The sequence below is a fragment of the Bufo gargarizans genome, chromosome 2 (assembly GCF_014858855.1).
Source record: "Bufo gargarizans isolate SCDJY-AF-19 chromosome 2, ASM1485885v1, whole genome shotgun sequence".
Lineage (NCBI taxonomy): Eukaryota > Metazoa > Chordata > Amphibia > Anura > Bufonidae > Bufo > Bufo gargarizans.
In genome coordinates this window covers 69,507,462-69,526,008 of record NC_058081.1, presented here as the reverse complement: position 1 = coordinate 69,526,008, position 18,547 = coordinate 69,507,462, and the positions used below count along the sequence as shown (strand labels likewise).

At 43.4% G+C, this 18,547-nt stretch overlaps 1 protein-coding gene across 4 annotated transcripts in view; it reads right to left on the bottom strand.

Annotated features, from left to right (window-relative positions):
* Window positions 1-1,815: 1,815 nt before the first annotated feature.
* The window catches only part of LOC122927365 (GEM interacting protein), an 88,110-nt gene continuing 71,378 nt past the window's right edge, over window positions 1,816-18,547 (bottom strand). For 2 of the 4 annotated variants that reach the window (XM_044279149.1, XM_044279150.1), the window contains 10 exons: window positions 16,278-16,387; window positions 15,988-16,089; window positions 14,264-14,368; window positions 13,999-14,159; window positions 13,688-13,876; window positions 13,045-13,182; window positions 11,108-11,292; window positions 7,543-7,804; window positions 6,696-6,735; window positions 1,816-4,342 (listed from right to left, as the gene is read on the bottom strand). In XM_044279149.1, coding sequence (XP_044135084.1) covers window positions 4,170-4,342; window positions 6,696-6,735; window positions 7,543-7,804; window positions 11,108-11,292; window positions 13,045-13,182; window positions 13,688-13,876; window positions 13,999-14,159; window positions 14,264-14,368; window positions 15,988-16,089; window positions 16,278-16,387 — 1,465 coding nt within the window. In that variant the 3' untranslated portion in view covers window positions 1,816-4,169. The remainder of the gene's footprint in view (window positions 4,343-6,695; window positions 6,736-7,542; window positions 7,805-11,107; window positions 11,293-13,044; window positions 13,183-13,687; window positions 13,877-13,998; window positions 14,160-14,263; window positions 14,369-15,987; window positions 16,090-16,277; window positions 16,388-18,547) is intronic. The other 2 variants (XM_044279152.1, XM_044279153.1) reach the window with 1 other exon arrangement.

Genomic DNA, 18,547 nt, shown 5'->3' with positions numbered 1-18,547 from the left:
GCAGGACGGATCTGACAGGCTGTTCACCCGCCGGAACAGCCTGCCGGAGGTCCCTGCCGCTAGTGTGAAAGTAGCCTTACTACTGTGATATAATGTACTGTTTGCAACTCAACAATGGTGTAATTTCTAAACCTTTTTTTCAGTATAGTAAACAGTCTCTGAATTCCTGACAGCTCATTATAGCTAAATTGTTACCAAACTGATCAGAATTTAGATATGATGAGTGGTGATGAGTGGTCAGGAGCTCAGAGATAACAGATTCCTATAAGGGCTTCAGAACAGCAACATGGCTGGACTCCGTGTAAGGGCCCATGCACACGACCGTTGTTGTTTTGCAGTCCGTTTTTCAAGGATCCATTGATCCATATCTGAGTTTTTTTTTTCCTCTGATTTAAGTCCTCTTCCGTTCCGTTATTGCACAAAACATATCCATATGGCTTCCATATTTGATCTGTTTTTTGCAGATCGGAAACGGAAACAGTAACTTATTAATCACCAAACATGAGCAATATGGGCTGGGCATAGCACTTCTACAGTATGGATCCGCAAAATACGGATGACATACGGATGTGTTCCGTGTGCGTTCCATATTTTTTGCGGACCCATTGACTTGAATGGGGCCTCGGACCGTGATTTGCGGACAATAATTGGACATGCACTACTTTTTTGCGAAACGGAAATACAGAAATGGAATGCACATGGCGTACATTCCGTTGTTTTTGCAGACCCATTGAGGTGAATGGTTCCACATATGGTCCTGCAAAACAAATCGGAACGGAAATAAAATACGTTCGTGTGCATGAGCCCTAAATCTGTAAGTAAGGTACTCTGCCGCTAGGCTGAAACGTAGGGCAAAACAGTTGATTTTTTTTTTTATAAACACCAATTGAAAGAAATATTATTTTGTATTACAAAATGAGTAAAATTCACTCATAAAAAATTGCCGCCAAAGGTTTTCATAGCCTTAAAAGATGCACATTAAAAAACAATCTGCAACATTTGTTTGATTTAGCGCAAAGTACTCCAACGCAGACTACAGCATGACTATACTGTGTATAGTGTACGTAGTGTGTGTGAACCTGGCGCTAGCCACTGCTTGTTTCATTTGTGATGCCACTCAAAATCAGGTTGTGTGCCCTGCCACTCCATTTATGTCTATGGGACTGCCAAAGGAAGCCCCTTTAATTGCTATTTTTAGTTTTTGACCAGAGGGATCCTTTCCTTTTTTTCTATTCTCAGTATCGTATAAGCTGCCATAAATGATTTCACAATGGAATATTCATAAAGTATTTATACATAACACTTTAGATGTAACCGGCTCTGTACAAAAAGAAAAATATAACATAAAGAACAATAAAAGCTAATTTCCTTGCAGAAATAAATAAGAAATGACATGAAAGCCATGTTTGTCCGGATGCTTTTGTAACCACAGAAGTTTCTGTTCCAGTTGCACTGGTATATTTGATTCAAATCGTAAGGGAACCATGCGGCCATACACAATGCAGTCCGACTAAACAGTGCGGTTTTCGTTAATTACAGTCGGTACTCGAGCAATACACCTGCACTGTAGAGTGCTGCTGAAACTGACGCCATCACCAAAGCATTAATGGGTTTCTACCACCAGATTTTCACCTATTTAGCTGTCTGACACTAGCGATCTGCTAGTGTCTGCTGTACCTAACCATGTCTGGAGCGGTTAAGCGTAAAAACATAGTTTTATTGATATACAAATGAGCCTCTAGGTGCTATGGGGGTATCTTTTCAGCACCTAGAGGCTCGCCTACTCGCGCTCCAGCCCGCCCAGCGCGCTCCAGCCCGCCCCTCTCCTCTAGATTGACAGCCTACTTCTCTCCATCTCGGCCGAATTCTCGCGCCTGCGCCGCGTGCTCCTGTATTTGGCGCAGGTGCAGTGACTGTCGGACCGCTCCCTGCGCCGTAATCAGCGCAAGAATTCGGCCGAGGTGGAGAGAAGTAGGCTGTCAATCGAGAGGAGAGGGGCGGGCTGAAGCGCGCTGGGCGGCAGAAATAGTGAGTAGGCGGAGCCTCTAGGTGCTGAAAAGATGCCCCCACAGCACCTAGAGGCTCATTTGCATATCAATAAAACTACGTTTTTAAGCTTAACCGCTCCAGACAAAGGTAATACATGAACATGGTTAGGTACAGCAGACACTAGCAGATCTCTAATGTCAGGCAGCTAAATAGGTGAAAATCTGGTGGTAGAAACCCTTTAAATAGTTGCCTTTTCAGGATCCCTCCAGGTTCGGAGCTGATTTTCAGATACTTTTATGAACTGGCAATCAATTCATTAAAGCCTCCGTTCATTCTTAGGATGGAGCCTCCGTTCATTCTTAGGATTCTCATGGCTTAGGAGTCAAGTGGGCGTGACTGACAGCCTCCTCTGCACTCAGTAGGACCACCCACTGGACTCCTTAGTCCTGAATGAGCACAGGTTTAAATTAATATTTCCCACGTGTATATCAGCTCAGTTGCTCATGCTCTATGACATGCTGCCCACAGATGGAACTACATTTTCAACATGATGGATTTCCATAAAGAGGACCTCTCCCTTCTCCTGACATGTCTGTGTTAGTAACTACCTGCATTCCCCATGTAATAACAACCCTGGAGCATCTATTCTTATGACTCTATGGTGTGCCATATGAGTGAATTGCGACCAATCTGCAGTCAAGGACCATCTGGGTGTTACCAGTTTGGGGTGTGTCTCTGCACAGTCTGACTCAGGCAGCACTGATTGGATAATGTCAGACTGTGCAGGGATACCCCCCCCCCCCCACACCCAACTAGTAAGACCCAACTGGACCTTTACTGCAACCTGCTAGTAATTCATTCATAAACATCTAGTAGCAATAATTAAGGAACAGCACAACATAAAGTGATAAGAATAGAGGCTCCAGAATTGTTAATAGATGGGGATACAATTAGTTACTAAAACAGACCTGCCAGGAGAGGTGACATGTCTTCTTTAAGCCTCCAGGCTTGACATTTTTTGTAAGGTGACCACTGAGAGCTGCTTTAATACTATAAGGGGAGAGTAGTTGATCTCCCATCCACCGAGTTACTGAATTAGATCTGGGCAACACTGAGAATTTTTGTAAGCCCTCATGCACACAGCTGTTGTTTTGGTCCGCATCCGAGCCGCCATTTTGGTTTTCCATTTTCAACAATAAATTGTATCAGTTCCTCGTAGTTTTTGATTGCTGCTTGTTGTCTTCAGCAGGAACCTTCATTGCTTTCCACCAGTGGATAATATCTCACTTGAGATGCTCGCACAGGCCCCTGGCCTCTTACAGTACAGTAATAACAACTTGTAACAAGCCATGCACCCATATGTGCGGCAATGTACATTAATATTTGTAAAAGAAAGAACTTTGTGATCTTTCCAGATAGGATACTGAGGGACACATACATGGCCACTATAATCCAGGGAGAAAACATCTAACAAATCATTGTTATCAATGTCCATCGGATCAGCAGTCATGATGTTTACATCCAGTCTGGGAGATCCAATCTTTGGCAGTATCTGTGTCTATCACCTTTTTTTGCACATTTACCTTGTGGTTTTTTGTTTTGCTTTTTTTTTTTATAAAAATGACCTCAGAAATGATCAAAAGGCAAGCATCTACTGGAAAGTTGCTTCTACTTTGTTACCCTGGCAATTTAGAATTCTTTAAAACCCTTCTCATCTTTAGAGCTCTTTTGAAAGGAAACCCACATATAACCCACATTAAACCGAAATATAGTTCTCTGCAGGCCAACCATATCCTGTGACCCAGTAACTGCTAGAAATTCAGGTAACTGAAGGTCCTTAGACACGATCATCTGAAAGCTCCAAATTTTCCAGAGACATGAAAAAGATGTGAAGACCTACTGTTGTCCCCATTATATCTTATACTGTACCTTCCTAGTCTTGAGACTTTTTTTTAACTCTTCTCAAAGATTATTTGAGGTGGGTGTTCAACCAGAAATATGTTCCTCAGAATTTAGTTAATCGTTGGCAGTTCCCATACAGGATATATGGTGCAATAATTTCACTTGTAAACAAGAGAAATAAGTCTGGAAGGACACCAGATGGTTCCTTCCAATATAATATTTGTTTCTCCACTCATGGTTTTTCTGTATAATGTCCTACATGATGAGCTCCCTCATCTTCACTCTTCAGTTCTAGGTTGACTATTTGATCTCTTGGCCTGATCACCACGCAAAGCTTTTACTGGCATACGGCTGAAATGACCTCTGGAACATGTTGAGTTTTCAGACAGGCTTGCTTCATCGTCTTCTTCTTCTCCCAGGTAGACCTTTTCACCATCTTTTCCATCCAAATCTAGAATGAAAGATAATGGAGAGACCTATCAATGGTGCTGTATGGTACCTGTTAGAGATGAGCGAATCGAATCCCACGAAGTGGAATTCAATCCGAATTTCAGGATAAATTCGATTCGCCTCGAAGCCGAATTTCCTTGTGCTTCGTGTAAGCGAATCGATTTAAAATGAAATAGTATAAAAAAACAAAAAAAAAAATTCTTACCTCCTCCATTTGCTCGCGATGGGCCGTGCGACATTTTGCGCCAGATCTTCAAGCAAGATGGCGGCAGCCGGCCCGTAACAAGCAAATGGAAGCAATAAGTTTGATTTTAAAAAAAAATATGTTAATTTCACACCATTTTTACACTCATATGACGCGATCATGTATGAACCTGGCAACTGAGGGGTACAATGACGGGGGGGGGGGGGGGGGGGGGGCGGCGCTATCGCAGATCCCTGTCATTGTACCCACTACTTACAAAAAAATGCACTTCGCAACAAAGTAATTAGTCACAAAGCGAATTTTTTTGTAAAATTTGGCGAATCAGCCGAATCGAACTTTTGAAAAATTTGCTCGTCTCTAGTACCTGTGCTTGGAATTTTAGTTTTGTCCCATTCAAGTGAATGGCTTAAAGCTGCTATAGCCAGCCACTACAAAAAGCACTGTGTTTTGTGGAGTAGGGACCAATGTAAAAGAATTAATATCCCGTAATGCTTACATGAATGCTGTGGTCCTTTTAAACAGCTGGTTGGTGGGGTGCCAAGAGTCGTACCCCAACCAATCTAATATTGATGTCCATGGTCAGACACAGGCCCCTGTGTAAGAACTGTATATGGGCCCTTTGCTCTACAGTAGCTCATTACAGCACAACAGTGTTACATCTCTCCTGCAAGCTACCAGGAATTTTCATCTGTGACTACATTACCCTTACATGTAATCTAATAGCTAGAAGGGGTTATCAGGACCTTTCGGGTCCCACAAAGCCACCTTAATTACACACAATTACGTTAGGTAGATTGGCCTCCCGGAAACCTGGTCATGTGGCGCTCCTCTACTAAGATTCAGCTTCTGTCTATGTCCTTTACCAGGTTTCCGGCCAGGGCTATGAACGAGATGTCACTTCCTTTGTGGACAGAAGGAGAACTACACTTCCTACTTCCTCCTGACGCATGAGCAGATGAGGTGAATTCAAGAATTTGCACAAGCGCCAGGGAGAGGAATAGTTTAAGTTCCATTCACAGTGAAAGTAACATCCCATCCATAGCAAAGGCCAGAAAGAATGTGACGTTGGTGGAAGCTGCATTTTCAGAAGAGGAGCATCACGTGACCAGGTTCCCAGGAAGCTGATCCACACAACGGAACATGAAGTATGCAGGGAGCCACTAGACCACTGATAGTGGTTAAAACTGGAATATCCTATAAGGAAGTTAAGGGATGTGACATATTCCTATGGTTTTGCCCTGTTTTCTATTTTATTATTCTATCTGCATAGGTTGTCGGCTAAATCGTGGGTTAATCCTGCCTCTGAGGTGCTGGTTTCAGAAGGAAGATGGAGCTTACGTTCTTTGGAGAGACCTCTCCTTGTCTAATTCTGGTCAGAGTCAGCAGTCTGTTGAACCCAGGCTTTTTCCAGTCCCACCAGTCAGCACCAGCTCGTTTGATGCCTAAAGGACTCCAGTGAACCCCTGAGATTGTATGTAGCTGAAGAACCATTGGGATTATTGAGCAGTTGAAAGAGGGAGTGTGGGATTTAGTCTGCGAGGGTAACGCATGTATATGGCCAATACACTTCACAGCCCTGGTTAGTGTGCTTCTGCACCCTTCAGCTGGAATGGTATGTAAGGAATTGATATGTATGGGATTTTAGCTCAAATTTGTTGTGGAGGTGACCCAGGCCTGAGCCAGAATTTAATGGAATTATTTTATTTAAGATTTGCACCTCCATTGTGTGTGGAAGTATTGGTAGCTTTGCACTTCAGTAAAGATTTGTTACCTTGTTCGATTGCAACACCTCTCTGTGGTCTCTGATTACCCCCATTCAAACCACTACCAAGCCAGTCCTCCCCTCACACTCCCCTTTGGGTCTTTGCAAGTATATTGCTAACTTTCTTCTATAGGTGTCTAAATAAGGTGCCTTTGCTGGGTCCCAGACCTGCTGGGTCCCAGAAAGCCCTCTAAGCTGCTTATAAGGTAATAAAGGGCCACATAGGTATATGTTGCACATATGGTATGTCCTAAAGATAGGACATCAATTTAAAAAACATGGATAACTCCTTATCTTTTTATCATACAATGAATAACATTTATGTACAAAAACAATGAAGGTTTTGGGACTTATAGAGTTTGATGTGGGATGCATATGCATTGTTACCTGATATATCAGCACAGTAATGATCACTTTCTGCAGGATTCTAAGAACAGAGCACATAAATAAGTTATTTCATATCTTCTGTGAATTCAGTCAAAAAAGAGCAAAGAAGTTACCAAATGTTGGTACAAAGTGCAATGTAGACATTTAAAGGGGTTGTCCAAGATTTTGATATTGATGGCCTATCCTCAGGATAGGTCATCAGTATCTCATCGGTGGTGTCCAGTTCTAGGCAACCCCACCGATCACCTACTTGAAGAGGTCGGGGGGCTCCAGTGACTGCCGCGGCCTCTTCCTAGGCCAGTCACATCCATCAATCAGATGGCCTATGCGCAGCTCAGTGCCATTTATGGACCTGGGATACAATACCAAGCACAGTCATTTTACAATATGACCTTGCGCTTGGTATGTTGTGAAGAGGCTGCAGTGCTGAACGGAGCACCATGGTCTCTTCAAACAATAGGGGTGCCAGGAGTCAGGCCTGTACCGATCATATAGTGATGACCTATCCTGAGGATAGGCCATCAATATCAAAATGTTGGACGACCCCTTTAAATAATCCAGACCCTGTCATGGACTAAAATGAGAGGAAATAGGTAAGAAGGGAGAGGCAAAAACAATACCTCCATCTATTAAATCTCTACTTCAGCTATAGAGATTGACCAACTAGATATGCAGAAATACCACTTTAAGATCACATGATGTTGTAGTCAATGATGGTCTTCTTAAACAAGAGGTCAGTATACATAGGACATAAGGGAAGAGAAAATCCACCACAGAAAAATCTAGTCTGGATCAGTGGCCATCTTTTCAGGTGGTCTTCTGGAGAAGTTTCAGTGTACTATATTACCTCAGATATAATAGACTCATCCATCTCGGCCTCAGATGGGTCTTCGGTCACTTCCCGACGCCCTGCTGCAGGTATCTCATCCATCCCAAATATCTTTTCGTAGTTATTAATAAGGAATTCTACAGCTTGTGCTTGGCTTCCAGAATCCAACAAGCAGGTCATAGGTTTGTCCTGATCAGGCGCTGGGCGAATCAGTGTGGGCCCGAAGATAATCCCCAAGTTATTAGGATTCATTTTGTTGTCTTCAAACCTTTCTGAAACTCTGTGGAATTTACAAAGAAAGGACTGAGCTTTATTCGTGCACCATAAAAGCTCAAGCTTGGGACCAATTCAGAAGTTGTAAATATATTCAGTTGGGCTGAGCTTAAAGGCTATGTACACCTTTAATGGCAATGTTTATTTTACGATTGCATTTTACTCATTTTGGGCCAAATTTTTTTTTCAATTGGTCTTTATTAAAAATATTGAGTCATTCTGTCACACAGGGTTAACAGTTTTTCTAGCCGTGTGAATGCTACTTTCACCTGCACTTTCACTTTGTGCCGTCATCTAATAACGCCTATCTCTAAATTACTAAGAGGCCATAAACACTTATTTAAGCCACATTCTTATCAGTAAGATAAAGATTTAGCTATAATGAGTGTTTATAAGGTAAGAGAGCAGGGATTAAGAGCCTGTCAGCTCCCTGCCTGATGGAAGAGAGAGAAAATTCAGATCCTGCTAATAGAGCATCTCGCTTCTGTACAGGGAAAAGGACTCCGTATTTTTTATTAAAGATCAATTGAAAAATGTATTTTTACCTCGTAATGAATACAATGCAATAATTTAAAAAAATGCCCCCAAAGGTGTACATAGCCTTTAAAGGGGTTGTCTGATTTAATTGAAAATCTCCTCTAAATTTTATTAAATATAAAAAGATACTCATTATTTATCTTCCACCGTTTCCTGTGCTCTCACTCCAGTCCTCACCCCTGGTCTGTTTACAATGGTTATATAATGAGCACCAGACTTTCATACTGCTGATATAGGAGGCCCTCCAGAATATACAACCCTACTGCTGTTTTAGGGGGCGATCCAGAATGCACAACCAGACTGGTGTTATAGGGGGCGCTCCAGATTGTACAACCAGACTGCTGTTATAGGGGCGCTCCAGACTGCTGTTATAGGGGGCGCTTCAGACTACACAACCAGACTGCTGTTATAGGGGGCGCTCCAGGCTACACAACCAGACTGCTGTTATAGGGGGCGCTTCAGACTACAGAACCAGACTGCTGTTATAGGGGCGCTCCAGACTACACAACCAGACTACTTTTATAGGGGCCGCTCCAGACTACACCACCAAACTGCTGTTATAGGGGGAACTTCAGACTACACAACTGGACTGCTGTAATAGGGGGCGCTCCAGACTTCACAACCAGACTGCTGTTATAGGGGCCGCTCCAGACTACACAACCAGACCGCTGTTATAGGGGGTGCTTCAGACTACACAACCGGACTGCTGTAATAGGGGGCGCTCCAGAATACAAATCCAGACTGCTGTTATAGGGGGAGATCCAGACTACACAACCAGACTGCTGTTATAGGGGGCGCTCCAGACTATACAACCAGACTGCTGTTATAGGGGGGCGATCCAGACTACCCAACCAGACTGCTGTTATACCGGGTACTCCAGACTATACATCCAGACTGCTGTTTATAGGGGGCGCTCAAGACTATACAACCAGACTGCTGTTATAAGGGGTACTCCAGACTATACATCCAGACTGCTGTTATAGGGTGCGCTCCAGACTATACATTCAGTCTGCTGTTATAGGGGCGCTCCAGACTACACAACCAGACTGCTGTTATAGGGGGAGATCCAGACTATACATCCAGACTGCTGTTATAGGGGGCGATCCAGACTACACAACCAGACTGCTGTTATAGGGGGCGCTCCAGACTATACATCCAGACTGCTGTTATAGGGGCGCTCCAGACTATACAACCAGACTGCTGTTATAGGGGGTACTCCAGGCTATACATCCAGACTGCTGTTATAGGGGGTACTCCAGGCTATACATCCAGACTGCTGTTATAGGGAGCGCTCCAGACTATACATCCAGACTGCTGTTATAGGGGCGCTCCAGACTATACAACCAGACTGCTGTTATAGGGGGTACTCCAGGCTATACATCCAGACTGCTGTTATAGAGGGTACTCCAGGCTATACATCCAGACTGCTGTTATAGGGAGCGCTCCAGACTATACATCCAGACTGCTGTTATAGGGGCGCTCCAGACTACACAACCAGACTGCTGTTATAGGGGGAGATCCAGACTATACATCCAGACTGCTGTTATAGGGGGCGATCCAGACTACACAACCAGACTGCTGTTATAGGGGGCGCTCCAGACTATACATCCAGACTGCTGTTATAGGGGGTACTCCAGGCTATACATCCAGACTGCTGTTATAGGGTGCGCTCCAGACTATACATCCAGACTGCTGTTAGGCTACATTCACACGTCAGTATTTTTCTATATCCCGAATTTCGGTCCGTTTTTTGCGGATCCGTTGTTCCTGAAAATGTTTCCGTATGTCATCCGTATGTCATCGGATCCTGGTACTTTGTATTGTACCAGGATCTGATTTTTGCGGAAAAGAATAGGACATGTTTTATATTTTTTCGGACATGCGGAACGGAACAACGGAAACGAACAGCACACATTGTGCTGTCCGATTTTTTTCAGGACCCATTGAAAATGAATGGGTCCAGATCTGGTCCAGATCTGTTCCGAAAAAAACTGAACAGATCAGGAAAGAAAAAACGGACGTGTGAATGGACCCTTATAGGGAGCGCTCCAGACTATACAACCAGACTGCTGTTATAGGGGGTACTCCAGACTATACATCCAGACTGCTGTGATTGGGGGCACTCCAGACTATACATCCAGACTGCTGTTATAGGGGGCGCTCCAGACTACACAACCAGACTGCTGTTATAGGGGGTGCTCCAGACTACACAACCAGACTGCTGTTATAGGGGGCGCTCCAGACTACATAACCAGACTGCTGTTATAGGGGGTGCTCCAGACTACACAACCAGACTGCTGTTATAGGAGGCGCTCCAGACTACACAACCAGACTGCTGTTATAGGGGGCGCTCCAGATTACACAACCAGACTGCTGTTATAGGGGGCGCTCCAGACTACACAACCAGACTGCTGTTATAGGGGTACTCCAGACAATACATCCAGACTGCTGTTATAGGGGGTGCTCCAGACTATACAGCCGAACTGCTGTTATAGGGGGTACTCCAGACTATATATTCAGACTGCTGTTCTAGGGGGCAATCCAGACTACACAACCAGACTGCAGGTTACAGGGGGCGCTCCAGACTATACGACCAGACAACTTTTCTATGCCTCAGACTACACTGCTAGTTGTATGCAGGTAAGTAAGGTAAGTTATATGTACATTGAAGACACATTTACAGAAACATGTCATGGACTCTAGGGGGCAGTGTTTGGTATTTACACTGACAGGCCACCCAACCACTGACAGCCACCATAAATGTCTCACTCACCGGTACAGGTGAGCTGTCAGGTGGCGCAATGTGTTGTAGTTACTAGCTGGAAGCTGACAAAGAATATCCTTCATCTGCTGGATAGCCTCTTGTCGAATTTCTGGCTCATTCTTATCTTCAGGGAAGTCTCTAGAAAAGGCCATAAACTTCTCATACAAGTGATGGGAGACCACAGAGTCCGGGAGCTGGAGAAAAAGACATCAAGAGTTACTGTTGAGTCTACCATTGTCCCTCACTAGAAACGAGCAGTGTATAATGTGATGGAAAAATGAATCCAGCCAGCAAAGGAGGCAATATGGACAATCACAGTACATTATTGAGTGCCTTGTATTACCCTTCTCTACATGATAAATGCCACTGAAGTGAGACAACCCCTTTAAGTGACGTTTCTGCACTGCTCTTGCCATTCTTTTGAAAAGTGGGGGGTGAGGACAGGGCCAGCAGGCCTGACGCATTTATATTCATTTGAGCCAGATTTCTGGAGCAAATTAAGACAGAAATCTATGGCAGCAAAAATTTTATTCTGTTGCACAGACTACCAGAGGATGGGCCTAGTAGCCATAAATTAGGCGAATCCTCTGGCAGTGCAAGAGGTTTCAAAGATCGGCATAAAACACTGATATTTGATAAATCTCCCTTCCCCTGTGTTTCTAGTACATAAAACCAGAATGCTTGGAATGGGGAAAATGTCTGAATACGGTATGTATAAATATATCAATGCAATCTATGTATCCCAGGACTGTGACTGTGACGAGGGGACATCCTCTGTGTCTGGAGGAAAGAAGGTTTGTACACAAACATAGAAGAGGATTCTTTACGGTAAGAGCAGTGAGACTCTGGAACTCTCTGCCTGAGGAGGGGGTGATGGTGAGTACAATAAAGGAATTCAAGAGGGGCCTGGATGTATTTCTGGAGCTTAATAATATTACAGGCTATAGCTGCTAGAGGTGTTGTTGATCCAGCGAGTTATTCTGATTGCCTGATTCGAGTCGGGAAGGATATTTTCCCCTTACATGATGAAAATTGGCTTTTACCTGATGATGGTTTTTACCTTCTTCTGGATCTGAAGCTCAACCCGTACAAGTGATTGGGCATGACCACAGTTTGGACTGCATTAGGGCTCATGCACACGAACATGATTTTGGTCGGCATCCGATCCGCATATTTAGCAAGATGGATGCGGACCCATTCACTTCAGTGGGGCCGCAAAAGATGCAGACAGCACACCGTGTGCTCTCTGCGTCTGCATGTCCATTCCCTTGCATCCGTGAAAATATAGAACATGTCTAATTCTTGTCTGCATTACGGACAAGGATAGGACTGTTCTATTTAGGGGTTCCCATTCCGTTGCACAAAATGTAGAAAGCACACAGCCAGCATTCGCTATTTGCGGAGCGCAAAAATGACAACGGCTGTGTGCATGAGCCCTTACCAGATATATCCACATATACAGATGATCTGATGTGTCTGCAGCAACAGTAATGGTCCAGCAGTCCTGTAGTGAGCACCATAACCCTTTTATTTTGGACCAAAACTGATCACACATTGCTAGCCTATCTTAAAATTTTTGCTTTCATCTTTCAAATCTGTTAGAAAAGTTTTAGCAGATTAAATGTGTCTAGTATCCATTTAATTGAAAGGGCTGAACTGCAATACCATCACAGCCCATGGAGTGGAGCTGTTCTAGGAATATAAAGCAGACCATACTCTTACACAACTTTTGCTGTCCATACACATTAGAGAAATGTAATGACAATAGCATCAAATAATCCAATTGAATTAAAAAAACTGAGCCGAGGGGCATGTTTATGGGGGGGGGGGGGGGGGGGGGGTGTCGATTGGGGTCCAAGCACTTGTACACCGTCATATCAGGATGTTTAGCCTGGCCGCATATATAATCTAACTAAACCATCGATTCAAATGACAGTGTATTATACCTCTTTCAGGAAGTGTTTGAGGGCACTGGTGATGTCATGAGGTGAATGTCCCGATAGATCCACAAGATCTTTGCCATTCTCAAATGCCTGCAGAAGTTTCTCCACCCGAGCTTTGGCCCCACAGATACGATACAGGCCCTGGAACATATAAATTATAAAAACATGTGTTAATAGGCAGGTTTAGGCACAACATTAGCTTATATGTGTTTTGCAGCAGGGATCATCTATTCAAGTGGTTCTCCACCTTGGATAATTTCTAATTAGAAGGGTCACTTAACAATAACTTGATCATAAAGTGTCCCTTTTCCGGGACTCCAGCAATCAACTGTAATCAGTGGAGAAACCTGGCAGCAAGTGTTCAATTTCCCTGCAGCACTCCTACAGGGGAAACTAAGCATTACACAGTGTCCATACAAATCAGCTGATTGTCTATGTGATACCCAACAGGTCCTCGAGAGAGATGCCAAGAGATGAGCATCTGGAATAGGGTACCCCCTCTATGAACTCAGGATTACCTTCTAGATTATAAAAAAATCTAACCCGGACATGCCCTTGAAAGTGGAATAAATGTGTTAGTTGGGAAGGTACTAACTAACCATGACCAAGTTTAGTATATAATTAATTGAAATGTAGATAGATTTACCTGTTGCCCCAGTGCCCGTAACTCAATCTCAGATGTACATTTGGTGATGATGAAGGGTACCTCCTCAGGAAAGTATCTTGGGAATTCATGAAAATCAACACCAAACAGAGGTATTTTGGGTGGTAGTTTCCGATGACCACATTTGATCAACAAGCTCTCCAGACACTTCTTATGGCAAGTCAAGTAGCACTGCAGTAAAAAGACAGAATTTCTTTCAAAGCTTGTAGTGATGTATAGCTCCTATACGGTATACGGTAGAAGAACTAGCATTGACCTATCCTTGTACTATTGAAAGATCTATGACATCTCACCTCCTCACACTCAAATCCCGAGACCATGAAGTTTTCACATTCTCTGCATTTGCTTGGAACTCTTGTACGTCGAAGTCGGTGGGTTTGGCCAGCTGGTGACTTGACCCACTTGTCCGCGCTGTGTAGCTGCAAGCCATTCTCGGAGTAGGCATCTGTAGAGTCTACAAAGTCATGTAAAAAGTGAGGTAGGTGACAGATGGGCCGAATGCACAACTAGGACATACAAAAGCTTGAGTGTAAAAGTTTTGAAAGGAAAATGACTCACCTACATCCTCTCCATGGAAGGAATGGAAGGAATCTCTCTCTTCAAGGTCATCTGAAGACATGGTCCCCGTGGAGGAGGCTTTGGCCACTTTCTTCACAATGTGAACTAAAGGGAAGCAAATAGTAAATAATTGTATAAGTGCAATTAATATGGTGAACTGCAGTCAAATAGGTTTGTGGCCACCTTTTAGTTGTCAAAAGAAACAGGTCAACATAGTGTCAGTTGTCAGGTATTGTTATGTACAAAGAACTAAAAGAAATAAAAATTGAGGAATATCTAACAGTCTGTCCAGCACTGGAAAAATGTGCCTGCTTTTATATAAAAAAAAAAGTGCCACACCTGTCTTGCGGTTGTGTGTGATATTGCAGCTCAGCCCCAATTATTTCAAAGGAGTTGAGTTGCAATACCTGAAACAACCTGAGGTCTGGTGTAGCACTGTTTTTGGAAAAAAGCAGCCATGTTTTCTTTCATTTTGGACAACCCCTTTATCTGCAAAGAGAGGATTATTTACAGGTTGACCAGAAACCAGGTTTGGGAGCCTTTAATGCTCCTTCTTGAGAGGTACCTTGTAGGTACCTTTTTTGTGCTTAAATGGTCACTGTCATTTCACACAACTTTGCATAAATCAATAGTTCTGGTGAATATTTATATATATACCCCTTGTAATATCTCTCAGACAAACATGCCTTGTTCTAGAGTTAAAGGGGTTGGCCACTTTCGGGTTACTGTTGACCAATGTGTTTGTATGATGATTAAAAAGCACTTACTAATATATCCTGAGTTGTAATTTTGTGCCATTTTCTATATTTCATAAGGTATGTCACCTTGTTTGTTAAGTCTTTTGTGCTTGTCCACACAGAGATCTTGCCGACGGAGGGTCATGGGACCAAGCTAATCACCTCTGTGTGATGCCTCCTCCATTCAAACACACTGCACCTGCCATCTGTATTTGCACCGTGGGGAGTTTAGTGCAGGTGCAGTGTGTCTAAATGGAGGAGACATCACATGGATGTGATTTGCCTGGTCAGCTTCCATCTTATAGACAGGATCTCTATGTGAACAGCACAGAAGATTTGTCTTAACAAGGGGAAATGGCTTATGAAATATAGAAAATGGCACAGAATATCAACAAAAGCTATATTAGTAAGTGCTATACAGTCATCTTACATACACATTGGTCAACAGTAACCACAAAGTGGCAACCTCTTTAACAGCTGCTCCCCACCCCTTCTAAACTAACTTTCTCTGTGACATTTCTGATAGATCCGCCACGACGGACTGCCTGCTCACTGTAAGATCAGATTACCAAATCCCAGAGTAGTCTATGGAAAGGAGAGGTGAAAGGAGGAAGTGCTAAGAGAAGCAGAGTCCAGACATGTCACAGCAGATTCAGCAGTTTATAGTAAGTTCTACATCTCACTCCAAGTGCTTTATTTACATCTAAACTGCTCAGTACTTCTCTGTGATGGCCAATATGGTACTTATGGGTGAAAGGGACATTATAAGGACATTTACCAGGACACAATAATCAGCTTTTCCTCCTTACAATGCCAAGGTATTGGAACATATACAAGGGTTCAAACATACCTAACATAACATTCACATTGACTGAATAGTACAGACTATGGATGAATCAAGAATAGATTGGAGCTATCCAAAGCCTTTGTGGAGAGCAAGGATAGCCTCTGTCATTGCCATGCCTGGTGGCTCCAAACTTTTATTACCTGGACTGTCAAAGGGAGATTCTAGAGATCTGGACTCGCTGCTGCCCCCTACACTCTCAGAATCGCTGGGCAGAATCTTGTTACCCCAGGAGCTTCGTTCTCCTTAAATAAAGGAAGACAATATGCAAGTTATTAAGGGGAAAATGTGAGTTCAAGTGGCTGTGGTGCATTACATTTCCGATGCCGTATGATTGTGGATTTCTATCACATATGCATGCGATTCTGTACATATTTATGGATGTAGGTGGTCTTAGCATGGGTGTGTACATATAACCAATTCATCACAACACCTGGCAATATTCTTGTTCCCGTCTCATCAATTTTGACATTGAGATCAGACAAAGAAGACGACACTCGGACGAGTTGCACAGCATTTTTCCGTTTGCCACTAGGTGATGACCTGAAAATAATAATAAGATTAATATGGAAGTATGTCAATAACTGGTATGCCAGCTATCAAATACAATTTTACTGCAGAACTCCCAAGGATCATTCCCTTTTAATTTCTGTTGGTAGATCTCAGTAAACGTGGGTGGAAACAGCAGTCGGACAGGGTGCGTTTTAACCCATCCTATCGTAATGTTTCCAAAACATAAGCGCCATCAACAATATCTGGGAGCTGCTTATTGCTCCCTATAGGAAAGGATATTTCTCACGATTAGGGTCCATTCACACGTCCTGTTTTTTTTCATCCTGAAAAACGGTCCGTTTTTTGCGGATCCGTTGTTCCTGAAAATGTTTCCGTATGTCATCCGTTTTTTGCGGATCCGCAAAAAACGGGAACATGTATACATTTCAATAATCAAATAAAGTTGTTTGGATTTCTTTGAAAAAAAATTGAAAAAAAAAGAATTTTGTTATGTGTTTCCAGGAACGGAATCCGCAAAAAACGGATGACATACGGAATGACATCCGAATGTCATCCGTTTTTTGCGGATCCATTGACTTTGTATTGTACCAGGATCCGATTTTTCAGGACAAGAATAGGACATGTTTTATATTTAAACGGACATGCGGAACGGAACAACGGAAACGGACAGCACACATTGTGCTGTCCGATTTTTTCCAGGACCCATTGAAAATGAATGGGTCCAGATCTGGTCCTGATCTGTTCCTGAAAAAACGGAACAGATCAGGAAAGAAAAAACGGATGTGTGAATGGACCCTTAAAGTCTAATTTCTAAATATACACTGTGGAGGGAAAAGATGGACCCTAGTGTGATGTTCTTTTTTGGATCATACCAACATTTGGGAGGCTCTCAAGAAAAGGGGAGACCTCCCGGATTCTACAAAGAGTTGGCCACTCTCCCATGCAGCCGATGTAGGGCAGCTTTCTCCAACTCTGGCCGGCCATATGTGCTCTGAGGGTGTGTGAAGCATCATGTAAAGAGCTATGTTGCATTAACATGGTAGGGGTTCACCCGGGAAAGCGGTCAGAGTCTCAAACAGGGGGTAGGTCCACAGCTCAAAAAATTTCATTGCCATGCTTTAAGTGTCAAAATCTAATTTTTCCTGCAAGTCAACCTCTAAGAGTTGGCAAGTACAGATAATACTTGCAACCAAGAAAACTGTGCACTGGCCAAACAACAACCCTCAATTCTCAGGATGTCCTTCTTTAAAGGTGTTTTCTATCGATGGGAACCTCAACTATCTGCAGAACGAAGGGGCAACAGAATAGAGTGGAGAATCTGTGGCTCCTTTACAGTTTATCCAGTCACAGTGCTGTACATATGGGTGTGACTGTGCCAGGTACAGCAGCTCAGCCTAGTTCACATCCTTCATTCTGCTGATTGTTGAGGGACTTAGGGACTGTCCTTCTGCTGGAATCCTTAATCTGTATAGGAACACAGAAGAAAGTGTTTATCTCCCATGCAGCGCTGCCACACGATAAATAAAGCACTGCATGGTTCCTGTTGAAGTCAGTGGGTTTTCTGTGTGATGTTGGGTCCTTCAGAGCAAGAGACACTCTTTAGTTGTCCAAACACGTTAGATCAGGGATGTCCAACCTGCGGCCCTCCAGCTGTTGTAAAACTACAACTCCCAGCCTACAGCTATCATAACCAAAAAGAACCAAACCAATAACCCCACAAAAAATGAGGAAAGCACTCATATAAAATATACAAGTTTATTAAGACAAAAAGTAAACATACAATTACAAAGGCACAAGGCAATGGGGGCATGGGACGCCCCGTGTATCGGAGCCGTAAACCCCCACCCTCACATATACCGTACTGACAAGGGGACGTGCCTGAAACACAAAGTGCTAGATAAATGCATACCGCAGATGTACATGGAATCACCTAATCACACATACCATGGTTGCCCACCACAGTAAGTGGCGACCATGGCCTGCCTATATGGTAGAGCAAAAAAACAGGTCACAATGGATGATGAAATCATAGCAAAGCAACAATGGCATGTGTAAGAAGTAACAACCAAATAGAGGCACAAAGCATGAACAACAGAATGCATAAGTTACCCATAATGTGTGGAGGCACCAAGTGTCTGACCAGAGCATAAGGACGAAGCCTTTTCCTGGCGAAACACTCGTCGAGGTGCA